Here is a 27,832-nt window from a genome sequence, read left to right on the forward strand (position 1 = left end):
TAACACCCTCTAGCTGTGAAAAACTGTCAAATGCATTCAGATAAGAGGCAGCCTTAAAGGGCTTAGAAATTAGCATATGAGGCTACCTAGGTTTAGCTTTCAACTAAGAATACCAAGAGAAAAAAGCAAATTTGATGACAAAAGTAAATTGGAAAGTTGTTTAAAATAACATGCCCTATCTGAATAACGAAAGTTTAATTTTGACTAGACTGTCCCTTTAAGCCTTCCTGGTGATTCAGATGTGAGAAATCAAGGAAGAGCTGGAGGAAGCCATCTCACCTGCAGCATTCTACCTGGCATTGCATACTCCTAATTTACTTGCTCTGGGAGCTGCTGCGGGGATCCCCATCAACTTACCTCAACTTTTCAGTACAGTATTAACTACTTACCCCCCAGAGCAACAAGATAGGACTGTTAATGAAAGGGGATTGCCCTTTGGCGTCTCTGTGTGCCTTGCAGCAGTCTGGTTGATCTAGGGGAACTAGGTGGAGAGCTGGTACAAATTCGTGGAGCAGACCACCCAGCAGGAGCCTTTGGATCCTACAAGACCCCCCAGCTGAAAATGATCAGTTCCAAGGTACAATGTGAATGGTATGGAGCAGCTCATACCCATTTCAATCTAATTTCTAGACATGCTTGTATCACTACTGAAATCCCTCTGTGTGGAACTCTTCAAAGCCCACTACCCGCCACTAGACATTCTTAAAGGGACACTGAACCCAAATTTTTTCTTTTGTGATTCAGATAGAGCACGTAATTTTAAGCAACTTTGTAATTAACTCCTATTATCAAATTGTATTCATTCTCTTGGTATCTTTATTTGAAAAGCAAGAAAGTAAGTTTAGATGCCGGCCCATTTTTGGTTAACAACTTGGGTTGTCCTTGCTGATTGGTGGATAAATTAATCGACCAATAAAAAACTGCTGTCCAGAGTTCTGAACCAAAAAAACCCTTGGATGCCTTCTTTTTCAAATAAAGATAGCAAGAGAATGAAGAAAAATTAATAATAGGAGTAAATTAGAAAGTTGCTTAAAATTGCATGCTCTATCTGAATCACGAAAGAAAAAGTTTGGGTACAGTGTCCCTTTAAGAACAGGTGAGGACTGGAATGGGGTAGCTGCTTTGGATTAGTATAGGCTCCCTAACAATGTCAAGGGAACCCCATCTGATGATTATGACACTAGAGTACTGTGGGACTATTGTGGAATTGTATCTTGGATACATTGTGAATAGCCTGAGTTTATGAAGCTAAGATCTGAGGGAACCTCTGGCTATCTAACAGTTACAGCTCCATATAGTGTGTGCTTTTTACATTCACTAGGTTATAACATGGTAAATACCACCTTAGTTTAACGCAGCTATATTTTTAACAGTATACAGTATATAGTTTTATAGCTGCCCTTGCTGAATTCTTAGATGCTTGGATCTCACCTCTTTATACCTTACAAATGGTAGATTAGTATAGATGCTAGCACCTTCGCATCATGTCTCCTTTCAGGATCTTATCCTTATCCTTATGATACAACAGTGACCCTGCACTGGTGATTTTTGGTAACTTGTTCAGTCTTGATAGCTTATACTGTGAACATACAAGCCTACATACAGGGACCTGTCAGGGCATTATTATTATTTTTTGCTGGTTGTGTTCCTTATTTGCTATTAAGCTGCAATATTCAGACACAATTCTGTTTTCTCTTTTCTTCCAGAACACAGGACTCACTTTGTTACAGTGCCAAATAGGGTGGATAATTAGGTCCCAGTGCTTGGTTTTGCCATATTATGCCCTCCTAATGACATATTTGTGCAAATACGCATTGTTACTTAAGCCCTAGAGTGATCTACCAGCTGTAATTATCAGAGCATCCTTCTTATCTTTCATTACAATTTCAGAGAAGCACAAGAGTAGCCTCTTTATTTTGGAGGAAGGATAGTTACAGAAAGTGTTTTATTACTTAAGATAAATGTATGAATGTTTTATTCCTCATGTACATTCTTACTGATGTGGGCTGCTATATCAATAAAAAATGCTTAAAAATGCTTATTGACTGCCCAGCAATGTCAATTTACATTTGTGTCTTGGTGTGTTCCTCCATTACGCTTTGTATTCACTTTAATAAAAATCATAATAAAAAAGTGTTTTAAAATGCAGCCAATTTCGAATCTGCTGAATGCCCATCCCATTCTTAACTTTCTATCTTCGCAGTAGTCCAAGTGTAAGCAAAAGGGTGGGCCAATCAGAAGCTGAAATGCCCACCCTTTCTCTTACAGGGTGCACTCTGGCTTTCCCACCGGACTCTTGGAAGAAAAGTGCAGCTTCTTCCCATATTCAGAATGAAAAGCAGCTCAAAATAAATAAGGATACACCTTGGAAGTAAATTGAGTAATTGAAGATTTGCTCCTGCTTGTAGCCTTATGTTTTAATGCTGCTCATAAAATTGTACTGGTTCATTTTGTCATTTGGTATTTGTATATTGTTTTTTTAATTTTTGGTAATCCTGTTAATCATTTTTCACACTATTATTATTTGATAAAGTCACAAACCACTTACCTTGATCACAAGATATAACAGCCTCCATGTGCCTGTGTATCTTCAGCTGAGCCTGAGCCAGATAGCACCATGCAGAAGGACAAGACACTACCTGCTGCAGACCTGACAACCAAACAAAATAACGACACAAAATCTTAACCCAATGTAGAAGTATATTAGAACGTTTAACAAATTATGTACCCCATCATTTTATATGAGATCTCATCAATTGGAGCTTTACATTTGAAAAAATTAAGGTGGCCAAGAAGATTCAAGTTTTGTAACGGCAGCTATAGAACTATGAAAGGAAAATAAAAAGTTTGCATGTTTTAATGAGCATTACACCTTTACTTTTTATTCCATTGTCACACTTTCTCCTTGTCCCATTTCTCTACAATTTATTTCTTCTCCTTTTAGATGCACAGTCACCTACATTTTCCTCTACATGTATGACAGCCTCTGTTGCTCTAAGGTTACAAGTTGCTGCTGATTCCAGTCATCTATAAATAGTGTGCCAAATAGACCATCATTAAAGGGACATTAAACTGCAGGGTACTACTTACCGTACTATTGTATTTCCCCCTGAACTTGCAGCTCTCATTAAAGCCATGCTCTTATTTTAACTCATTACAGAATCCCGCTTCTAAATCTCTGCCGCCATCTTGTAGCACGCGTATTGTTGCCTTGTGTGACTGAAGAGCAAGGTACAGCTGTCAAAAACCCTCAATAACATCACAGATCTGCAAAAGTGCTCTGCTTCTGTTTAGCTCACATGACAGAGAGTGGAAGAATTACATTTTTGCCCTTTTTTTGCACAGTTTAAAAGTTAAGAGCTTAAAGGGACAGTATACTATAAAATAGTTTTTCCTTTAATATGTTTCCAATTACTTTTTTAACCAGCTGCAGAGTATAAAATGTATGAGATTCGCTTGTTAAGGTTTATTTGTGTATATAAATGAGCTGATTTTGTGTTTTGAAGCCACAACCTAATAAAATGGGTTGAGCTTGTAGGTATAATCAGATCTCATTACTTTATCACATTTTGCAAATATACCTGCTTCTTTATCTTATATCTGTCCATATACCAATCAACAATACTTGGAGAGAACAATGGAAAATTAACATTTTATTACCTTATCTCTTCTATAACCCACTGGGAGTGTAATTTCTTCTGCTTGCTGTGTTTACACAGCTTGGCCTCGAGGCCAAAAACTTTAAGGATAGGTGTGGATACCACAGGCTAAATAAACTATTTCAAAGGACAATGAAAATACTTATAAACAATTTAATACACCCCAGCAGGTAAAGTGGATCATTGGGAACAAATTAAAGGGGAGAACATTTTTGAGTAAACTGTCCCTTTAAGGGGTTAAAAAAGAAAACACATTTGAAGGCAGGCACAGGAGGAAAAACAATACCATAGTCAGTAGTAACCCTGCTACTGCAGTTTAATGTACCATTAAATTCCCTATTTCTTCAAATATATTGCATAATAAAAGCTTAAAGCTGCCATTATTGCTAAAGGGGTGTTAAAGATCCAATTAAGAAGACATGTTGGATAAAACATTTGTAGCATTGTAACAGTACAATATGCAATGTACCAAGCCAAAAGATAAAACACATTACCTTGAACTAAGTTTTTTGAGGCCGCTTCATACTTTTTGTCATGCAGTGCTTTGATACCCATGCCAATAAGGCCAGGACCATTCAAGGGATCCAACTCAAAAAGCTTATTGTAACAATTAAATGCCTCTTCACTAATGCCACCTGTAATAAAAAGTGAATAAATGAATGCACAAATACATTTCTGCATGATCTGTGCAAGCCAATATACAATCATCTGACACCAAAGCATTAGCATGTGCATTTACTGGTCACACCTGCGTCTATAGAAAACAGACAACACTGGAGCTTTCAGGGAGACAGAAACATAAATATTGACATACACAATAAGAGTCTAGTTGAGTTTAACACCCCCCCCCCCTACCAAAAAAAAAAAACTTGCAATAGAATAGAGCCCTGTAAGCCAACATCTAAGATAACGTATAGGGCCTTACAGGTCTAAAAGATAGTCTAAGATATACCAAGCAATATTAAAAACTGTGGTGAATGATTTAAACTGCGCCTGAACCATCACAATAAGCTGTTCTTATTGAATGTTTTATTACATGTGTATGCACACACCCTCTTCAAAAGATTGTGAAAGATGCTCAACCAAAAATGCAACTTATTTCAATAATATCAAGGGTCTGCAACATACAGCCAGGAGACCACAATGTGCCTCTAAAGGTCTTTTGGGGTTTTCTTGCCATCTGGCTCCCATAGCACAACATCTCTCCACATTTGCAACACACAGTGCAATACATTTATTACTGTAGAACATCATAAATCAGACAAATATCTCTAATGTCTACTACCCAAAAAAAAAATTATACTGTCAGATAACCTAGGCAGAACATCCTTATTTAATGTAGATGTACTTAATAAACAAACAAGTAAATCATGCCTAATTAGTCCCAAAACATTTTTACTTCTATTTCCTGAATGGACTGGATCAACTGAAGCTTATTTTGTCCATATGATGAATGATATATGTCTGGCAATCAACTCTGTGGTATCCATATAGAGATGTATAATTATCTGCCTTTGTCTCTCCATTCCCTGCTATTACTCAGAGTACTGCATGAGAGCTGGAACAGTATGTTCTTCCCTGTGAGTGGGCTCAAAAGAGGAAAATAAGTAGCATCTCAAGTGGAACCACTATATGATTTACCCTTTTAAACTTCATTACTAGAAGCAAAACAATAGCTCCTACAGCAAGACACAATAACCCTTTACTTGCTAGTCCTGAATATGAGTCATTCTGAATATTAAAACATGTTTAAAATACTTTAGGTTAATGGGGTATAAATACATTTATAAATGCAATGCTTTAAATAAGATAAACAAATTCAATTCAAGTATCTTATAAATTATGTGCAAAGTATCTTTACAGATCACTCCATTACTAAGGTTACACAATAAGAAATACACCTTTATAAATGCTATTGAACAATATTTTATTAAAATACGTGAAAGAAAATAAAGTATGCAACACCAATAGCACTCTACTCAATCTCATACACCTAAAACAATTCAGCTATTCCCATTTACAAAATTGGAGGAAAAAGAGTCTAAGAAAAGTATTTAAACTGATTTGTTGCTTAGAAATCCTTTACAATGGGAGGTGGCTACTGAGAAACTTTTGAGGTAAAATATCTTTCTTTTTTACATAGAGATGCTCAGGTGATATTTTCTAGTCAGATTTTTACAGCTATACTGCATCACTTTCAAGTGTTTAAACATTTGGGTATTATGGCCCTTTAAGATGTCTGCAGTGTGTATTTACAGCTCTGAGAATTAGAAAATCTACAACTTTTAAGTTACAGGAAAAGGGGAGCAAAACAAATAATGAAAGTAGATAGAAAAGTTGTTTTATGAAGCATAACTAAATATTTATATAAAAATCTCAAAGGTCTTTAATGTCCCTTTAAGGCATCAAAAAATTCTTCCTTATATTTCTGATCCTTTTCCAAATACGCTAAAACGTTTCCATTCTACAATGTACTTTTCTCTCCTATAAAACTATTCTAATATATGCAAGAATTCTATTATACTACCAACATGTCTGGAAATCCCTTCTATACTTAGATGTGCTTCAAACATAAGCCGTTGAAAACAAAGCTAAAACCCTAACCTATTGCCAATCCTGACACAGATGCCATTAATGCTCTTATTTTTACCCACACCTATTAAAACCATACACGTATCTATAGAAAAAAAATAATCAGAAAGCAGAGTTTGAAACAATGTATAACATTGTAACCAGTGGCGTCACTAGGGGGGTGCGGGCCACACCTGGGTGACACCCTCCAATTTTATTGAAATTCAAAGAAATACAAAGTTAAGATGCATAGATTTTTTTTTATTAGAGGGGCTGGCATTTGTGAACATTAGTGGGGCTGGGGAAGTTGTAGACACACAATTTTTTTGCCCCTTGAGCCAGTGCTGCAATTACAACAAATAGTTTTCCCACCTGCTTTTGCTTGTTTGTACTTTGCTTCTCCCCTGCCCAATTTCTCTATGAATGTTGTGGGCGTGCCGTGGGGCTTGCAAAGTTGCGCTGCTAGCCTAAACCTACCTGCCTATCTGTGCTCACTGCTCAGTGACATGTGGAGCAGTGGAGTCACTCACTGTTGTGCTGTCTCTCTAAACGGGAACTGGGAAATCGTGAGGGGATGCCTGGCACCTGACCGCATGACTGTTTGACACTGTCTCTAAACTGAAGGAGCCACGTATGATGCCCACCAGACCTTTACGGTTACGGTACACTAAGTGCACACTGAACAGGTAGGAGGGCGGGTGTGGGTCTGGGGGTGAGCAGAGTGCAGAGGTGATTGGCCATAAGAAGCGGTAGGCACGCAGCCCGGGGCTGCGCACTGACAGACTTGGACAAAGTCAGAGAGCAGAATTTTCATAGTTTGCGCGCCTAAACCTTTTCTTCAGTGATTTATTTTAGAGTGCTCTGTTTTTCTTTCATTTGATGCTCTGCTGAGCCAGGGAGCAGCTCTAAAGCATGAGCTTTATAATTAATGCAGTGCAGTTTACATATTTTGTATGTTTGTGTCTGAGTTTTTGTGTGTGTGTGTCAGTGTATTTCTGTGTGTGTGTCTGAGTGTGTTTCCGAGTGTTTGTGTGTGCATTTGAGTATGTTTTTAAGTGTGTCTGAGTGTTTGTATGTGTGTGTGCCTGTGTTTTTGTGTGTTTCTGCTTTCTGGGGGGGGGGGGGGGGGGTGACACCATAACTTACCGCACCGGGTGACACCAACCCTAGTGACGCCACTGCATTGTGCTCAAAACATAACATTCCAAGAGAACAAAATACATTTTGCAGTTTTATCTGCATACTCACTTTTTTTCTACATGTTAATGTCAAAAAGCATTCAGTTTTACTATAACAGCCAGCTATATATATATTTATTTATTTATTTTATTATTTTGACGTCCTTTTTTAAATTAAAAATATATAAGAACTTAAAGAGATGGTGAACTATGCCCACTTCAAACTTGTGTTCCTATGCAAAATAAAAAAATAAGTGGATTTTCATTCATGAAAACATCCAAATTGCTGGTTATATTTAATTATTTAGTCCGAAGCAGCTGAATTTGAAGATGTTTTCCTCCTCCCGCCATTGGTTTATTCATATCACGTGTTTTTTTTTTTTGTTTTTTTTTTTGTAATTTATTTTTTTATTGAGGTTGAAACAGCAAATATACAACAGTCTCAGCAACAGATAACACTTCACAATACACATTGAACTGACATGACATGACAATTTAGGCACCTCAGTTTTGAAATCTTGTAAGTTCGCAGTGTCCTCAGGTAAACAGGTCCAATCAAGGGACCAAAAGGCTAACAAAACAATTGAGGGCATGTTAATGAAGATAATAGTAGACAGTTGCAGTTTCAGCATTCACAAAGTTAATACAAATTCTGGAGTGAACACACAATATCAAAATAGAGAAATATAAACCTAGTTAGCTATCAACACTGAACGGGTACATAAGTATAGACATAAATAAGACTATTATCATGGATACTTTACAGGGGAGTAGGAAACACAAACAAGCTTAAGTTTCCTGTAGTGGAACCCCGAGAGCCATTTTACATAAATGCATGGGAAAAACAGGGTCATGGCTCTACGGGTTGGACAGAGACTACTACACTCTGTCAAAAAAGTATGCGGAGGAGAGAAGACTCAACCCTAACCGCACAAAAATGGGGGGGGAGCAGAGAACAGTCCAGCAATGTCATACTTTCCTGTTGCTAGTTAGTATATCCAACACATTAAACAGTCATAGATGCACCCAAGAGAAAAATAGAGTATTATCATGGAGATTTAACATCAATTCACACAGAGGAATTAACTAGTTTAACACACTTCAAGTCATAGTTATTTAGCTTGGTTTTGATATGCAGAGGCAATACAATATGTCTGTAGGAGACTCGCACCGCAAGCAGAACAGAGCGAAACTCCTGCGTTTACAATACAATTAAATAACCATGAATTCACATTAGTCAGTAAAACAACTGTAAGAGAGATATCCTACACATGCAAAAATAGGTGGTTACCTAAACATTCTATCCAACACTAGTTCAGACAAAATAGCAAAGTGACAATGCAATCTTATTACTTGAAATAGGGCACTGCAATATGGGTAATGGTCAATCTAAAGTGTTAATACAAAAGCAGGCACTGGTACACAGAAATTTCTGACAGGCTTGTAGTTTAGGGTGGTTAGCTAAATGGCAGAGCTTATATAGGAATGAATAAGTTGTGGGAACTGCATGGTTTCAGGGCATACATTATTATGAATGCAGGATCGCCACCCTTACCAGATCTGACAGTATATCTTATAGTACAAACAATTTGCAAAAATACACATGGTAGCAAAACTTCATAGTAGAGAGAACCCAATAGTAAAATACAGCACCTAATGAAGGCTAGGCACACAGAAATGGGAAACATGGTAACATTGAACAATAAATTTATGGAGCTCACAAGCGTGTCCTAAGCAAATGAACAGGATCAGGGTGCAAGTTCAAGTATCAGGCCCCTAGGCCTTCATAGCGAGCCACAGCAGGTATCTTCAAAAATTATTATTATTTGGGATCATAACAGTGTGATCATAGAGAGAGTGTCCCATTCGCGGCTGTTCCCTCAGACACTAACACCCTTTCAAAGCCATTAACCCTCACCTATCCAATGCCAGTCCGGAGACCCTGAGGAGCATGACGTCGTGATGGTAGCGAAGGCAGTATTACAGCAGAGTGACGACACTGCAAATCCAGGCAGCGGGAGAAAAAAGCCCAACCGGTAAAGTAACTTGCCTCCGAAGTCGCAACCATCTGTGTAGGTATAATCGCGGGCTTTTCTCCACTCCACTCAGGGACCTCAGTTACAGCTCTGCCCCCAGCTGTCTCCTCCTGCGTGGGTGCACAGGTTGCATTCAGTGCACGGGCTCCAGTCACAGCTCCCTGGTCTGAAGTGTGTGTCAAGTTACCGCCGCTCCCTTGCTCTGAGGCGGTTGTTGACAGGCAGGCTAACTCCAACAGGTGACAGCGGGCTGGAGTCTCCTGGATAGGCCCCATATGTATGTCGGGTGACACTGCCGCGGGTTCATAGGTCTCACTGCCATCTTCTTCCACATCTCGGTGACTGGCAATTAGAATAAGCCGGTCTAGTCTGTGCAGCAGCTTATTGTGGTATTCCTCAAGAAGGGCTAAAATAGCCATGCAGGGATCCACCATGATCCAGCCTCTTCGCAGCTAGGCCGCAGCAAGCTGCCCTGGCAGTGGGGTGTGAGCTGTTCAGAGACTATTTAATCGATATCCTGCTGACTTTGGAATAATCCTCTGCTTAGTTATAGTGTTTTGGGGTTGAAGTAATAGTGTTCCCCTTGCTAAAAAACAAGATTAAATCAACTTTATCTCTTTTCCTCTATGGAGCTCTTTTCTTGTGCTGCTACTCAGCTCGACGGTTAGCTCCGCCCCCCATATCACGTGTTTTTACATACCAAATGACAGGCCAGGCCAGTCGGCGACACTGCTATCATCAAACACGCCCAATGTTATTCATTGTTGCAATGTCTAGCGCATGCGCATAACTGACAGTAAAGTAACATGTATTTGTGCGCATGCGCCAGTTTTATTTATTTCATTTAGAAACATTGTATTGAGGAGATCGTAGCTGGCAATATTGTATAAGGCAAGTTATAAAATGAGATTTTTTTTATAATGGCATGTCTTCTTTCTATCTTATGTTTTCAATCTGTTGCTTATTATATAAAATAAAATATTGAATAGACTATTCATCGATTATATATATTATAGTATTTCATCAATAATTATAAATATAGCCTTACTTCAAATTAATAATGTCAAACTTATATTTCGAATCGTAGCCATGCAATTAGTATATTAACCTTTTAAATTCATTTGGGATTTCGAATTGATCTTCTTATGTCTCTATAGTTATTTATAGAATCGATCCTATGTCCATAATAAATTATTTATACTATGAATTTTTATGTTATCCGTACATGCAGATAGAAGTTAGCGATCGATTTGAAACATAGCAAAATACTTACACAGACGATTGCTTGTAATGTCTATGAAATAGAAAATCGCATCTGTCATAAGCAGGAAAACATAGAAGCGCCGTATAAATTCTGTCTTCCACAGCGCTGTGCTAACAATAACTAAAATGTATACAATACAATAAATACAATGTATTGCATACAGAATGAAACGCATGCGCATATCGAAAGTTGAAGAATTACATTCCAATACGACGTCACGAGGGGTGGTTCAGCTATCTGTCCGGCTTTAGAAAATAACAGGAAGTAATGACAAGGCGGAACAAGGAGCGATAACGCTCTGTAAGTAAAATATAATGTATTATAGAAAGGAATAAGGTAAATAAGGAAAAAACATAGCGATTTAGGTTAGACATAACTGAGGATTAATAATATATTAGCCAATTGTTGAAAAGGGGTGGTCTGGTCATCACTTTAAAGGGGTGGTCTGGTCAAAATTAAACTTTCATGATTCAGATAAAGCATGCAATTTTAAGCAATTTTCTAATTTACACCTTTTATCAATGTTTCCTCATTCTCTTGGTATCTTTATTTGAAAAAGCAAGAATTTAAAGGGGCAGTACACTGTAAAATTGTTTTTATGTTAATGTATTTTAAATTACTTGTTATGCTAGCTGCAGAGTATAAAATATATGAGAAATTGCATTTCCAGGTTTATTTGTGTATATGGAGTAGCTGGTTTTGTGATTTTAAACCACAGCCTATTACAAAGGGTTGAGCTTCAGGTAATGTCATATCTCATTATGTTATCACTTTGTGTACACACACTTGCTTCCTTATCTTAAATTTGTCTGGAAAACTAAAGCTCAATACATAGAGAGATCAATGGAAAATTATTTTATTTTTTAACTATCCTGCACCCCACTGTGAGTTTAATTTCTTCTGCTGGCTGTGTTTACATAGGCTATTCAATAGCTGAGACTCCAGTATCAAAACTTTCAGGATAGGTTGGAAAACCACAAGCTAAATCAGTTATTTCAAAGCCCAAAATAGGTGTAAAGGAGCTACTTGTAAACAATTTAATACACTCCAGCAGGTAAAATGGATCATTGAGAACAATTTAAATCTATCTGAACCATGAAAGTTTTATTTTGACTAGACTATCCCTTTAAGCACACTCTAGACATACTGTATGTGACTATTAGAACATTAAAATTTCAGAGTGTTACATATTCTGTGGAGAGCTTATACAATTAATAATCTGCAAACAATGATTTAAAAAAAGAAATAGCTTACCAGATTTAATGTAGTGCAAACTCAGAACTTCTAACGGATGAGACAGGGAAGGGTAAACACTGATCATGTTTTCACATACCTCCTTTAGCTTTGCATCTTCATGAGGAAGCTAAAATATATTAAAATATATATTTACACATCTGTTTTTGGACTATCGTCTTCTAAATATCTGGATTTACAATCAGTAGCATTTAACAGCTTTTTTTACCATTAACCAGGAATTATTTACCATGCAACGTGTAGAAACGTGCATAATGCCAGCGATTAGTTATAATCTCCTGTGAGCCAAAGTACTTCCACAACATGATTTTTTTTTAAATCTCAATCTAAATTGGCTCAAAATGGATTATGGTAAAATCATAGCAGGGAAAAAAAAAAAGAATAATTGCATAATTACTTTCCTCTTCCTACATGTAGAAAGACAGTTAAATATATTAGTATCATAAGCTGCCACAATAGAACGTAACAGAAAAAGGTTGGGTTTTTTTTAGCGATCCATCTAACAGCACATGAGGCTCATATAACCCATTAGGCCTCTCTAGTTAGGTGCAGGACTATTTATCTGTCTCAGACACCTCAATCTATTATGTCATCTATAGATTGTGAATACAGGTTATGTCAGGTTAAAGCAAGAAGTGAACTTAAATCTCACAGCTTAAACCTTCACATTCAAATTTTGAGACGTTTAAGTGAGTTTCAGAGAAGGAGATAACAGTGGCTGGTAGTGATTCCCTACCACTCCCCATTGAGAGATGCCACAGAAAATTGGGGCAAGGAAGAAATGTCACTTATGTTAGCTCATGAAGAACAGAGAGCACATAGATTTTATTATTTATAGTTCTCAATCAAATTGTTATCTTTCTTTGAATATATGTTTGCTAACTATTTGATATTAACTACTTAGTTTACTGTATTTTTACATTAGTATAGCTCATGGGGTTTCTTTTGTATTCTATACATTTCAAAAGTAAGTTGGGGTTGCTGCAAAACAGTAAAGGCTGAGACTAGGTTATAACCGTCATGTTAGGGGAGTTAATATTTTCTGTTTCTATTAAAGTTAAACAACCCAAATAAGCATATGTGATCAAAACAAAGTCCAGCCTTATAATTATGGTTATCTAACTCACTCTAACTTGCTACAAATACTGATAAAAAGCAACCATTGCATTATAAGTTAAAGAGTCAGAAATATGTTATGGGACCTTTATTATAGACCTGTAACAAATATATTTACAGAATCAAAATACACAGAAAGCAAGGATTCTCAGTAAAAGCATTATAATGATGTCATGATCCTAGAAAGGCTTTCTTATAGTAATTAAAAGGGACATCAAAAGCACACAATATTGTTGGGCTCTCTATTGGTAAGTACCTACCACATGTAGGAACACACCCCTCTGAAGCTCAAAACTGTACAACATTGGACAAGTAATTAATTTAATCAAGCATGAGAAAGGGAACTATTAAAACATGAAAACATTTTTACATTTTCCTTCCCAATGCATCATGTGACAGCCATCAGCCAATCACAAAATGCATATACATATATTCATTAAATTCTTGCACATGCTCAGTAGCAGCTGGTGCCTCAAAGTGTGTATACAAAACGAAAGTGCACATTTAGATTTAGAATTGGAAAGTTGTTTGAAATTGTGTGCTTTATCAGAATCATGAAAGTTTAAATTTGATTTTAGTGTCCCTTTTAACAGTTTAAAGGGACATTATACACTATATTTTTATTTGCATAAATGTTTTGTAGATGATCCATTTATTTAGCCTATACAGCTTTTTTTGCTTTTTTTTAATGTATAGTTTTGCTTATTTTTTAATTAATTGTGCTGATATTCAGACTCCTAACCAAGCCCCAAAGTTTGTAGGAGAATACTGATGTATACCTACTCCAGCTTGTTAAAGAGTCTTTTCATTTGCAGAGGAAGGGGGAGGGGGGGGGGGGAGTGTCTGCTGTTTTGCTATAGAACCACTTGCAGCGGGTGTTCCAGCTAACCTTTTCAACAGTGCTAAACTGGGAGCTTCTAATTAAGTTTTTAAATGGTTTTTTTTTAAGTTTTTTAGATCAGTATCTGTACATATTATTCTTTATAGTTGTGTCTATTACATGCAGTCAAATGAAAATTGGTGTATACTGTCCCTTTAAAGGACAAGTAACTAATTTAAAGGAATAGTCAACTCAAAATTTTTGTTTAAAAAGATAGATAATCCCTTTATTACCCATTCACCAATTTTGCACAGCCAACACGATTATATTAATATACTTTTTACCTCTGTGATTACCTTCTGTCTAAGCCTCTTGACAGCCCTCTGATCACATGGCTATTTATTAATTATTTATTGACTTGTTTTTAAGCCAGTTAGTACAGTGTCAGCCACAACTTCACGGGCGTGAGCACAATTTTATCTATATGGCCCACATGAACTAGCAGTCTCCTGTTGTGAAAAAGCTAATAAAAAATTATGTGGTAAGAGGCTGTCTGTAGTTACTTAGAAACAGGCTGAAATTTAGAGGTTTAAATGTTATAACATATTAATATAACAATGTTGGTTATGCAAAGCTGGGGAATGGGTAGTAAAGGCGTTATCTATCTTTTTAAACAATAACAATTTTGGTGTTGATTGTCCCTTTAATCAACCATTAAAAGGGGAACTATTAAAACATGAAAAAAATAGGATTTATGCTTACCTGATAAATCTATTTCTTTCCAGATATGGTGAGTCCACGGTTTCATCAATTACTGTTGGAAATACCACTCCTGGCAAGCAGGAGGAGACAAAGAGCACCACAGCAAAGCTGTTAAGTATCACTTCCCTTCCCACAACCCCCAGTCATTTGACCAAAGGAAAATAGAGAAAAAAGGAGTAACACAGGTGTAGAGGTGCCTGAGGTTAAGTAAAAAAAACTGTCTTGAATTAAAGGGCGGGGCCGTGGACTCACCATATCCGGAAAGAAATAGATTTATCAGGTAAGCATAAATCCTGTTTTCTTTCCTAAGATATGGCGAGTCCACGGCTTCATCAATTACTGTTGGGAATCAATACCCAAGCTAGAGGACAAAGATGAATATGGAGGGACAAGACAAGTAGACCTAAACAGAAGGTACCATCACTTTAAACCTTTCTCCCAAAAGAAGCCCCAGTCAAGGCAAAAGAAACAAATTTGAAAAAGTATGCAAGACCAAGTTGCAGCCTAGCAAAACCGTTCCACAGAAGCTTCATCTGTGAAAATCCAAGAAGAAGAGACAGCCCTCGTGTAATGAGCCATAACTCTCTTAGGAGACTGCAGCCCCGCAGCCTGAACAACAAACAAAATAAACTTCTCAACTAGAGAAAAGAGAAGTAGCAGTTTCTCTCTGATACAGAGAAAAAATATAAAGTACGCACAACATACACATTTTGCACACACGTTCCTCAACATGTAAGAATGAGGACACAGAGAGGGAACAACAAATTCCCAAACAAAGTTTCCCCTTAGGATAAATAACCGCCTTATCCGAACAAGATAAAGCGAATCACACTGCAAAGCCAAGAGAACCTAAACTCTCCAAGCAGAAGATATAGAAATAAAGAAAAAATTACAAGATAAAAATAATTAAAATCTGTGGAATGCCATGGCTCAAACTGAGCCTGCTGCAAAACCTTAAAACCAAGGTTAAAACTCCAAGAGGAGCAACAGACTTAAACACAGGCCTGATACTAACCAGGGTCTGACAAAAAGATTACACGTCTGGCACATCCACCAGACACCTGTGTAAAAAAGGAAAACGCAGAAATCTGACCCTTCAGAAAACTGACTGACAAACCATCCTCCAGACCTTCCCGGAGAAAAGCAAAAACCCCCAGGAATCTTGACCCTACCTCAAAGAGTAGTCCTGGGATTCACACCAATCAGGGTATTTATACCATACCTTATGGTAAAAATGACCAGTATTAGGTTTACGAGCCTGAATCATTGTTTCAATGACCGATTTAAAAAAAAAAAACACACTTAGATAGAACTAAGCATTAAATCTCCAAGCAGAAAGCTTCAGAGAAAACGAAAGTTTGATAAAAGAATGGACCCTGAAATAGAAGGTCCTTTCTCAGGAACAATGGATTAGGATATATAGGAGCGCCAATGGCTTAGATATACCACAGGAAATAAAAATAGAAAGTCAAAATGGTCTCCAATAAATTTCTATGTTCCAAAGTCAACCAAATATTTAATATATAAATCCAATATAATTCTGATCTCCAGAATCATAAAAACACAAAATACAATAAAAACACAAAATACATATAGCGAAGTTTAAAATACAATGCAGTAAATGATTTAACCTACAACAAATAACAGATTGATTCTAATCCGGTTAGTTAAACTGGATAACCAATATCTAATGTCCCAGTTTACGTGAGTCCTCTTAAAAACCTTCTAGTAAGTACTTAGTTTTGTTTATCAAATACACGTGCAAATAAACCTAGTGTTCAATAAATGATATAATCATAACTCAATGGTTCTTATCGAAATGATAAGATCACTAATAAAGTGATACGAGACCCACTAATAGGTCAACAGTGCATATAAATTTTCAACATTTAAATCGTGTGAAAAATCAAAGGAAAAAAAGGATACAATGTGTTGGGTTCCTTAAACTGTCAAATAGACCATATTGTGGATTTGTGGAATATGACACACAATAAAAATAAATAGTGAATGTTGTCTTACAAAAAATAATAATATTAATATCAAAAATAATGAGAAAAATAATATATATATTAACAAAATTAAATGTGAGATCCTACCAATGGGGTTTTAAAACTAAACTGGTACCAGCTATTACCTCAAATCTCCTGATTGAATCTGGGTGATGGACTCAATGGTCCGTTATTGCATTATTATCTTAAAAACAGTAAACAAATACCACAAGCTATATTAACTACCACAAGCTATGTAATTAGGACAAACTGTTGGAATATAAAATGACAAATAAACAGAGAGTGTGTATAGTTTGGCCAAAACTAGTCCACAAACTCCTAAAGGTGTGTTTCCACAGCTTTAAATAACTTAAAATGATGATATAACAATAGTGTCCTTAAGAGTCTTTGGGAAATCCTTAAAAGTTTAGTAAAAATCCGGTGAGAGAAATCCTCAATGTATAGTGAAGTCCAAAGTCCTAATCCTATGTTAAGAAAAATACCTGAAAGAAATAGAAAAAGTGCACTAAACAAACAGCGCTAACGGGTATGGACTATTGAAAATAGTCTTACCATTCAAATCCTGGTCCTGGATATAATGAGCCTCCCCAACTCTGGTGTAAAGTATCGTCTACGCGTTTCGGCCCTCGTATCGGGCCTTTTTCAAGACATATGGAGGCTACATTAATACTGACCTTATATACTCTTATGTGTGGGCGTTTGTTTGAAAAAATTGTGCCAAATTGAGCGGATGTTGACGGATTGAATCCCGCCGAAAAACACGCACTTCCCATAGTGGACCGGAAGTTGAAGCTTGTGATACTTCCGGTTTACTGTGCTTCCGGTTTCCCGGAGCCATTTTGGAAATGGGCAAATTCGTAATGGGCTTACTGCATTTTGGAAAACTAATTTTTCGTGATAATTAGACAAACTCGGCCATAAGATGACCTACTATAACACCTAAGTGTGGATTTTAGTATCTGACTATTTTAATTGGTGTTACGTTTAGACGTGGATTCTAAATTTTCATCATCTAGTTGGGGCTAATATATCCAGGACCTAACATAAGGATTGATTAAACAATTTATACAAATCTTTTCACTATCACAATATATGACATATACATAAAGCAATATTTTGAAGCAATATTTTTAAATCGTGTTCTCACACATGATCTGGTAACCACTAATAAAATCGTTGTTTTAGATATTTCTATAAAAATATATATAAAATTATATATAAAATTATATATAAAATTATATATAAAATTATAAAACTATAAAATTATAAAATTATAAAATCACATAGACTTGTCAGGGAATGATGTATCTTAAAATGCTTGGCCAATCAACTAAATATATATATAAAATCTTAAAACCTTAAAATCACATTGACTTATATAGAGGTGTGATCTCTCAAAGGGCTTGGGCGATCAAATGTTTGGTCAGATCGACTAGACCAGATAATTAAAATATGTTTCTAAGGGATTGTGCACCGTCAACATCCGCTCAATTTGGCGCAATTTTTTCAAACAAACGCCCACACATAAGAGTATATAAGGTCAGTATTAATGTAGCCTCCATATGTCTTGAAAAAGGCCCGATACGAGGGCCGAAACGCGTAGACGATACTTTACACCAGAGTTGGGGAGGCTCATTATATCCAGGACCAGGATTTGAATGGTAAGACTATTTTCAATAGTCCATACCCGTTAGCGCTGTTTGTTTAGTGCACTTTTTCTATTTCTTTCAGGTATTTTTCTTAACATAGGATTAGGACTTTGGACTTCACTATACATTGAGGATTTCTCTCACCGGATTTTTACTAGACTTTTAAGGATTTCCCAAAGACTCTTAAGGACACTATTGTTATATCATCATTTTAAGTTATTTAAAGCTGTGGAAACACACCTTTAGGAGTTTGTGGACTAGTTTTGGCCAAACTATACACACTCTCTGTTTATTTGTCGTTTTATATTCCAACAGTTTGTCCTAATTACATAGCTTGTGGTAGTTAATATAGCTTGTGGTATTTGTTTACTGTTTTTAAGATAATAATGCAATAACGGACCATTGAGTCCATCACCCAGATTCAATCAGGAGATTTGAGGTAATAGCTGGTACCAGTTTAGTTTTAAAACCCCATTGGTAGGATCTCACATTTAATTTTGTTAATATATATATTATTTTTCTCATTATTTTTGATATTAATATTATTATTTTTTGTAAGACAACATTCACTATTTATTTTTATTGTGTGTCATATTCCACAAATCCACAATATGGTCTATTTGACAGTTTAAGGAACCCAACACATTGTATCCTTTTTTTCCTTTGATTTTTCACACAATTTAAATGTTGAAAATTTATATGCACTGTTGACCTATTAGTGGGTCTCGTATCACTTTATTAGTGATCTTATCATTTCGATAAGAACCATTGAGTTATGATTATATCATTTATTGAACACTAGGTTTATTTGCACGTGTATTTGATAAACAAAACTAAGTACTTACTAGAAGGTTTTTAAGAGTACTCACGTAAACTGGGACATTAGATATTGGTTATCCAGTTTAACTAACCGGATTAGAATCAATCTGTTATTTGTTGTATTTTAAATCATTTACTGCATTGTATTTTAAACTTCGCTATATGTATTTTGTGTTTTTATTGTATTTTGTGTTTTTATGATTCTGGAGATCAGAATTATATTGGATTTATATATTAAATATTTGGTTGACTTTGGAACATAGAAATTTATTGGAGACCATTTTGACTTTCTATTTTTATTTCCTGTGGTATATCTAAGCCATTGGCGCTCCTATATATCCTAATCCATTGTTCCGTTTCTAGACCTATTAGGGGGTCTTCTTTATAGTGAGCAGATATCAGTCCTGGGCGCTGGTTACTTTTCCTTTCCTTTCTCAGGAACAACCACCAAGGTGGAAGAAATACATCTCCACTAGGTCTGTAATACCAGATCCTGCAAGACTATGCAGGAACTATTAAAATACAGATGCTTACTCCCATTGGATACGAGCAATGACTCGTGGAAGGAGAACAAACTGTGAAACAGGAATGTCAGACTGAAATCCAACAGAACCATCAGTGTATTTAACAGAGCTGCCTGCTGATCTCTTGACCTTTAACATAACTTGGAAGCTTGGCGTACTGCCATCTCCAACTCCAGCACCCCCCATTTGAGGGTTAACCTGGAGAACATCTCTGGGAGAAGCGCCCACTACCCGAAATGAAAAAACTGACTGCTCAAGAAGTCCGCTCCAGGTATTCACTCCTGAAATGAATAGTAAATAAATGAATGTGAGCATCCGCCCACTGAACAATCCACGCCAACCATGGTGAAGGAACTCCAGATTCCTCCCAGGTGGTTAATGTAAACCACTGAGATTAAATTGTTCAACTAGAACCTGAAAAACCAGTTAAGACAACTGAGCTCAGCCAAGCCATCAGAGCATTGTAGATTGCTCTCAACTCCAAGATGGTTATGGGAAGAGCAGACTCCTCTCAAATCCAAAGTCACCCACCCAAAAGGCTAGCGACCGTGGTCACTATTACTCAGGAAGGTCTCCAAAAGCATGTGCCAGAGACAGAAAACCAAAAGATTCTTGGCAATGCAGGCAACAATCCCGCTACCTCTCGTAAGCTAAGCGAGCGATCTATCACTAATTCCCCTCTCTGATCCACAGGGAAGAATCTCATGTCGACACATCTAGATCTATCCTCCGACACAGAGCCACATGATCCCCGGTCCACTATCTGAACATGCATAACAGCAGACTCTAAGATGGAATCAGGCAAAGGAATGAACCATCAGACCAATTACCTCCATACATTGAGCAACTGAAGGCACAAACAGAAGAGGACCAAAAGAAACAAGAGGAAATAATCCTCTATTTTCTGACCTCTGACAAAAATATTTTCAGAGATAGGGAAACTAAGAGGGTCCCTAAGAAAACTACCCTTGTAGCTGGAACAAGGGAACACATTTTCAGATTCACTTCCCATCCATGGGAATGCGAAAAGACAACACGATCTCTGAATGAGAGTTTGCTTGTTGCAAAGATGGCGCCTGAACAATTATGACGTCCAGGAAGGGCCACACAGCAATTCCTGGAAACCTAATCACTGCCAAGATAGCCCCCTCTGGGAGCCGTGGCAAGGCCAAAGGGAAGAGTCACAAGCTGAAAGTGTTTGACATAAAGGAAAACTCAGGAACTTGAAAATACACGTCCTCCATGTCTATGGTCACCATGAACTAACCCTTATGAACCAAAGGAAGAATGAAACCCATGGTTTCCACCTTGAAAGGACGGTACCCTGAGAAAAATTTGTTGAGACACTTTAGATCTACCATAGGCATAGGACGAAAAATTCTTCCTTTTCGGGGACCACGAACAGGAATGAATAGAATTCTAGACCCTGTTCCCTTACAGGACCTGGACCTAACACTCACAGGGAAGAGAGGTCCCAAACTCGCTTCAAAAATGTCTCACTGTTATCTGACCTGCAGATAAATTGAGAGGTGGAACCTGTGATACTATGTCCACAGCCTATCTGGGGCATCTCGTATCCATGTTTGAAGACAAGCAGAGAGATTTAGCCCCCCACTTGGAAATCGATCCCGGATTAGGGGTAAACTCCTTTATGTCTATTCATCTTGTCTTGTGGTAGAAAATACCCTTTTCCACCCGTAATATCAGAAATATTCCTGTCAAAGCAGGATCAAACAAGGTCTTACCTTTTTGAAAGAAGCACCAGAAGCTTTAACTGAAATCCACTGAATATAGCTACAACGCCCTGCAGGCTAGCTTAAGAACCTTAAATCTGTTCTGGATCTCTTGCAAAGGAGTCCCTACCAAATTGGAATCAAACCAGACATCCCACCAATAGGATGCCACACTTGACCCAGGCAATACAAACTTCCATGTAATCCTCCCACTTAGTCTATTGATCCTGAAAAGAACAGCTACCCTCTCTAGGAATCCTAGTTCTCTTAGCCAGGGTAGAAATGCCCTACTACTATAGGCACCGTGCGCCATGATATTTAATGTAGACAGCGACAGGAAACATCCTTTAAAAGACAGGGAAAAAGTGAATACCTGACTTCTCCCATTCCTGTGAAAATCTGTCAGCACGGTCTGGAACAGGAAAAAACTTCCACAGAGGAATCCTAGTATATATAAAATTTACTAGATTCTGCAGGGTTGACAACGACAGACCAATACACGAAGGTGTCCAAGCTTAAATCTGAAGGTTACTACTTCAGCATCAGATGAAGGAATTATACTGTCTGAATCTCAAATTTCACCCTCAGAGGCTACCGACGTATCCTCATCATCAAACCTATGAGGAAAAGCAGTGTGTGTAGCCATAGGTGGAACAGAAACTTTACTATCTGAATCTCTAATATTCCTCTTGCGAGTATAGGAAAAGCAGATAATGCCACAGATACTGCAGAAGATACCTGGGCAGCAAATTCTGCAAGCAAATAACTCCTCCAGGAGATTGAGAGGAACTGCAGGGCACTGCATGTGATGCCATAAAGGTTTGGGACGATTGAGGAGAAAGCTGTGGCATTGCCTAAACAGCATCAACCTTAGAGACAATGGGCAACAATCAATCTTATAAATAGTTAAAAATTAATCGTATAGCACTGAATTGCATATGCAAAACCAAAAGTGCCTCAGGGTACAACATGCGTTCTTAGAACAGAATAGTTTGGAAAACAAAGAAATTGTGCCTCAAAACGGAACACTATTTCATAATAGAAAATAAACATAAATTATCTCTTCTTTCTAATGCTTAAAGGGACACTGAACCCCAAAAAAATATTTTATGATTCAGATAGAGCATGCAATTTTAAGCAACTTTATAATTTACTCCTATTATCAAATTTTCTTCATTCTCTTGGTATGTTAATTTGAAAAGCAAGAATGTAAGTTTAGATGCCGGCCCATTTTTGGTGAACAACCTGGGTTGTCCTTGCTGATTGGACAGCACCAAAAAAAGTGCTGTCCATGGTACTGAACCAAAAAATGCTGGCTCCTTAGCCAAGATGCCTTCTTTTTCAAATAAAGATAGCAAATGAACGAAGAAAATTTGATAATAGAAGTAAATTAGAAAGTTGCTTAACCCCTTAACGACCGACGACGTATGCCATACGTCCTCAAAAAAAAAGCACTTAACGACCGAGGACGTATGGCATACGTCGTCGGTTTAACAGAGCACTGGAAGCGATCGGAATCGCTTCCAGCTGCTCTAACAGTATTGCAGGCTTGCCTTGAGGTCTAGGCATCCTGCAATACTGTTCCCGAGTGCCGGGACCGGATTGATCACTCCCCCACGAGTGATCACTTCCGGTTTCGCTCCACGTGGAGCCCGGCAGTGTTTCAGAGCATCGGAAGCGATCAGACACGCTTCCGATGCTCTGATTGTGTGCTAAGTGCCTCGGTGGGCCGAGGCACTTAGTTAGTTATAAAATAAAAGTAATAATAAAAAAAATAAAAAAACGTATATTAAAAAAAAAGCCCTAAATAGCCCCCCCCCCCTCCCCCTTCACTAGGCATCCAAGATGGCGATGCCCAGTGCATCATGGGGCCTCTGGGGGTGTCCCTAGCCTGCCTCATCATAGGGGCAAGCTAGGGTCACCCAATCTGAGCCTCCCACCCTAAAAAAAAAATAATAATAAAATACCCCATTTGTCTGATCATGTCAATATTTGTAAATATTGACTATGATCAGTGTGGATCTCCCTCCCTCTCCTCACTTGCCATTTTGTTGAAGAGAGAGAGAGACCTGTATTTAGCAGAGAGAGAGATTTATTTCTTTTATTTGTTAAAAAATATAGAACCAAAGGCTCTTTTCAGAGCCATTAACCCCTAGCTTGCCAGTGATCACTATATATCACTGGCAGTAACATAGGTGCACTTTTTTTTTGCTGCATTTTGCTGTCTGTGCATTTTTTTAGGGGTTAATTTTGTTGTTATAATTTTTTAAAAACCCAAAGGCTCTTTTCAGAAACATTTAGTTAATTTAATTTAATTTTCAGAGCCATTAACCCCTAGCTTGCCAGTGATCACTATATATCACTGGCAGTAGCATAGGTGCACTTTTTTTTGCTGCATTTTGCTGTCTGTGCATTTTTTTAGGGGTTAATTTTGTTGTTGTAATTTTTTAAAAACCCAAAGGCTCTTTTCAGAAACTTTTAGTTAATTTAATTTAATTTTCAGAGCCATTAACCCCTAGCTTGCCAGTGATCGCTATAAATCACTGGCAGTTGCATAGCTGTACTTTTTTGCTGTCTGTGCATTTTTTTTAGGGGTTAATTTTGTTGTTGTAATTTTTTAAAAACCCAAAGGCTCTTTTCAGAAACATTTAGTTAATTTAATTTAATTTTCAGAGCCATTAACCCCTAGCTTGCCAGTGATCGCTATAAATCACTGGCAGTTGCATAGCTGTACTTTTTTGCTGTCTGTGCATTTTTTTAGGGGTTAATTTTGTTGTTGTAATTTTTTAAAAACCCAAAGGCTCTTTTCAGAAACATTTAGTTAATTTAATTTAATTTTCAGAGCCATTAACCCCTAGCTTGCCAGTGATCGCTATAAATCACTGGCAGTAGCATAGCTGTACTTTTTTGCTAGTTAATTTAGTTAATTAATTTAGTTAATTTAATTTAATTTTCAGAGCCATTAACCCCTAGCTTGCCAGTGATCGCTATAAATCACTGGCAGTTGCATAGCTGTACTTTTTTGCTGTCTGTGCATTTTTTTAGGGGTTAATTTTGTTGTTGTAATTTTTTAAAAACCCAAAGGCTCTTTTCAGAAACATTTAGTTAATTTAATTTAATTTTCAGAGCCATTAACCTCTAGCTTGCCAGTGATCGCTATAAATCACTGGCAGTAGCATAGCTGTACATTTTTGCTAGTTAATTTAGTTAATTAATTTAGTTAATTTAATTTTTTTTAGTAATTGTTTTCTGTGACAGATACAAAAATGTCACAGAAAAGACATAGTGCTGAGGAGGCGTATGCCATCCTTGCGTCAGAGTCAGATGCCTCTATTTCTGACTCAGACCCCAATTTTGACCCTGCCATGTGCTCAGATACATCACTAGATGCAGTCTCAACTGATAGTGATGTATCTGTGGCTGCTAGCCCCCCTGCCAGCCCCCCTGCTAGCCCCCCTGCCAGAAGGAGGCGTGTTGCTGCCATTGCTGCTGAAGAGTGGGTAACGCCTCATCTCCAGAGGCCAGATATCCCACCCTTCACAGCAAATGCTGGCATAAATATAGATGTGGCAGGTTTTAGCCCCCAGCAGTTTCTGGAAGTGTTTCTGGGCGATGATATATTGGGGAACATTGTCGCCCAAACTAATTTATATGCCCATCAGTTCCGTGCTGCAAAGCCTGGAACATATTTGGCAAAGCAGCAATGGGCCCCCATCAATGTGCCAGAATTCAAAAAATTCTGGGCATTGACTATGCTGATGGGCATCATAAAGAAACCCTCCATTCGCTCCTACTGGAGTACTAGCCCCATCTGCTCTACCCCCATTTTCTCCCAGACTATGTCGAGGAAGAGGTATGAAATGATTCTGCATTTCATGCACTTCAGCGACAACAGCCTGTGCCCCCCTAGGGAGCATCCCCAATTTGACAGGCTGTATAAAATCCGCCCCCTGATATCCCACTTTTCTGCCAGGTTTGCAGAGGCTTATACACCTGGAAGGAATATATGCGTTGATGAATCCCTAATGAAGTATAAGGGAAGGCTGGGATTCAAGCAGTATATTCCTTCCAAACGCTCCAGATATGGGGTAAAGGTGTATAAGCTCTGTGACAGCGAGACTGGGTATACTCAGGCCTTCCGGGTGTATGAGGGAAAGGATAGCCACCTTGACCCTCCAGGTTGCCCAGAACATATGGAAACCACTGGCAAGATTGTCTGGGACCTGATATTACCCCTAATGAACAAAGGGTATCACTTGTACTTAGACAATTTTTATACAAGTGTCCTTTTGTTCAAGCTACTGTATTGCTTTGATACAGTAGCTTGCGGTACAATTAAAAAGAACCGCGCAGGTTTCCCAGGACAGCTTGTACGCACCCGGCTACGAAGGGGGGAGACCTCAGCTCTGCGCCAAGAGGAGCTGTTGGCACTGAAGTACAGAGACAAGAAGGATGTATACCTTCTTACCACCATCCACACAGAGAGGACGGTGGCGGTTTCTGTACGTGGCAGAGCTGAGATCATAAGGAAGCCAGTGTGCATCAAGTCTTATAACCGGCATATGGGTGGGGTTGATCTGGCTGATCAGCTGCTGCAGCCCTACCTAATTATGCGGAAGACAAGGGCCTGGTACAAAAAGGTTGCAATTTACCTAATGCAGATTGCAACCCACAACGCTTTTTTGTTGTTCAAAAAAGCAAACCCCAGAGTTAAAAAGACTTTTTTACAGTTTCAGCTCCAGATTATTACGGGGATTTTGTACCATGATGCACCTGCTCCCCGGGCGGTGATGGGAGAGAGCAGAGTTGGGGCTACCCATTTTATTTTTAAAATCCCCCCTACTGCCACAAAGCAGAAACCACAAAAAAAATGCAGAGTCTGTACCAAGAGGGGGAAGAGAAGGGACACCATATATTACTGTCCTGATTGCCCTGGACAGCCTGCACTCTGCATTGGGGACTGCTTCAAGCGGTACCATACAATGGTCAATTTTTAAAAAAATAAATACATTTGCTGTTACATATATATATATATTTTTTTGGTTATGTTTACAGTTAGATGTTTTTTTGTTTTTTTTACTTTTACTGTGCCAGATTTTTACATTTCACTACTCTATTTTTTTCTAAAATTGGGCCTGTTTTTTTTTTAACCAAAACCCCTGTCAAACCTATGCATGGGGGACATAGGTGTTCTCAGGGTGCCTTGCAGAAAACAACCTGAAGTATGTTTTTGTAATAACTTACAACAGTCTCTCCTAAATTATAGTCAAAAAGCAATGTGTCTGTAAAAATGAAAATTGAAAAATTACCACCATACACTTTCTCCAATTTTTTGGGCTAAAACGGTTGCTTCAAAGGCATCAAAGCACACCATATACAATACCTTGGGGTGTCAACATTTAAAAAATATACACTTTGAATGCAATAAATAAAAGTGGGGTATGCGATAGGCCCCAAACTAAAGATAGGCCTATCAGAAGAAATACTCTCATTTTTAATAACTAAAATCACAAGTCATAAAATTGTAACATAACCTTCCCAAAATCCTGGCAAACCTATGCATGGGGGGCATAGGTGTACTCAGGGTGCCTTGCAGAAAACAACCTGAAGTAATTCTTTTGCAATAACTTACAACAATCTCTCCTAAATCATAGTCAAAAAGCAATGTGTCTGTAAAAATGAAAATTGAAAAATTACCACCATATACTTTCTCCAATTTTTTGGGCTAAAACGGTTGCTTCAAAGGCATCAAAGCACACCATATACAATACCTTGGGGTGTCAACATTTAAAAAAATATACACTTTGAATGCAATAAATAAAAGTGGGGTATGTGATAGGCCCCAAACTAAAGATAGGCCTATCAGAAGAAATACTCTCATTTTTAATAACTAAAATCATGTAACATAACCTTCCCAAAATCCTGGCAAACCTATGCATGGGGGGCATAGGTGTACTCAGGGTGCCTTGCAGAAAACAACCTGAAGTATTCTTTTGCAATAACTTACAACAGTCTCTCCTAAATCATAGTAAAAAAGCAATGTGTCTGTAACAATGAAAATTGAAAAATTACCACCATATACTTTCTCCAATTTTTTGGGCTAAAACGGTTGCATCAAAGTCATCAAACCACTCCATGTATAATACCTTGGGGGGTCAACTTTTTAAATATAATCACATTTATGGAAAACAAATAAATTGGGGTATGTTAAAAGACCCCCAAAAAAGACAATAGGCAAAGAAAATATGTTAAATGTGAAAAAAAATCACAAACACATGTCAGACATTTGGCATTGCACCGCCCAAACAAGCCACCAAACCTATGCATAGGTGGTATCACTGAACTCAGGAGATGTTGGTGACCACATATTGGTGTCTTCTTTGGTAGTAACACATAACAGGAGCTGTGAATCCATGTCTAAAGTACAATGTATGTGAA

General features: G+C 37.7%; 1 protein-coding gene across 2 annotated transcripts in view; it reads right to left on the reverse strand.

Annotated features, from left to right (window-relative positions):
- The window catches only part of SKIC3 (SKI3 subunit of superkiller complex), a 403,595-nt gene that overhangs the window by 317,876 nt on the left and 57,887 nt on the right, over nucleotides 1-27,832 (reverse strand). For both annotated transcript variants that reach the window (XM_053701496.1, XM_053701495.1), the window contains exons 8-10: nucleotides 11,963-12,071; nucleotides 4,154-4,294; nucleotides 2,549-2,650 (exon numbers count right to left, since the gene is read on the reverse strand). In XM_053701496.1, the coding sequence (XP_053557471.1) occupies nucleotides 2,549-2,650; nucleotides 4,154-4,294; nucleotides 11,963-12,071 (352 nt within the window). The remainder of the gene's footprint in view (nucleotides 1-2,548; nucleotides 2,651-4,153; nucleotides 4,295-11,962; nucleotides 12,072-27,832) is intronic.

The sequence above is a fragment of the Bombina bombina genome, chromosome 2 (genome assembly GCF_027579735.1).
Source record: "Bombina bombina isolate aBomBom1 chromosome 2, aBomBom1.pri, whole genome shotgun sequence".
NCBI lineage: Eukaryota > Metazoa > Chordata > Amphibia > Anura > Bombinatoridae > Bombina > Bombina bombina.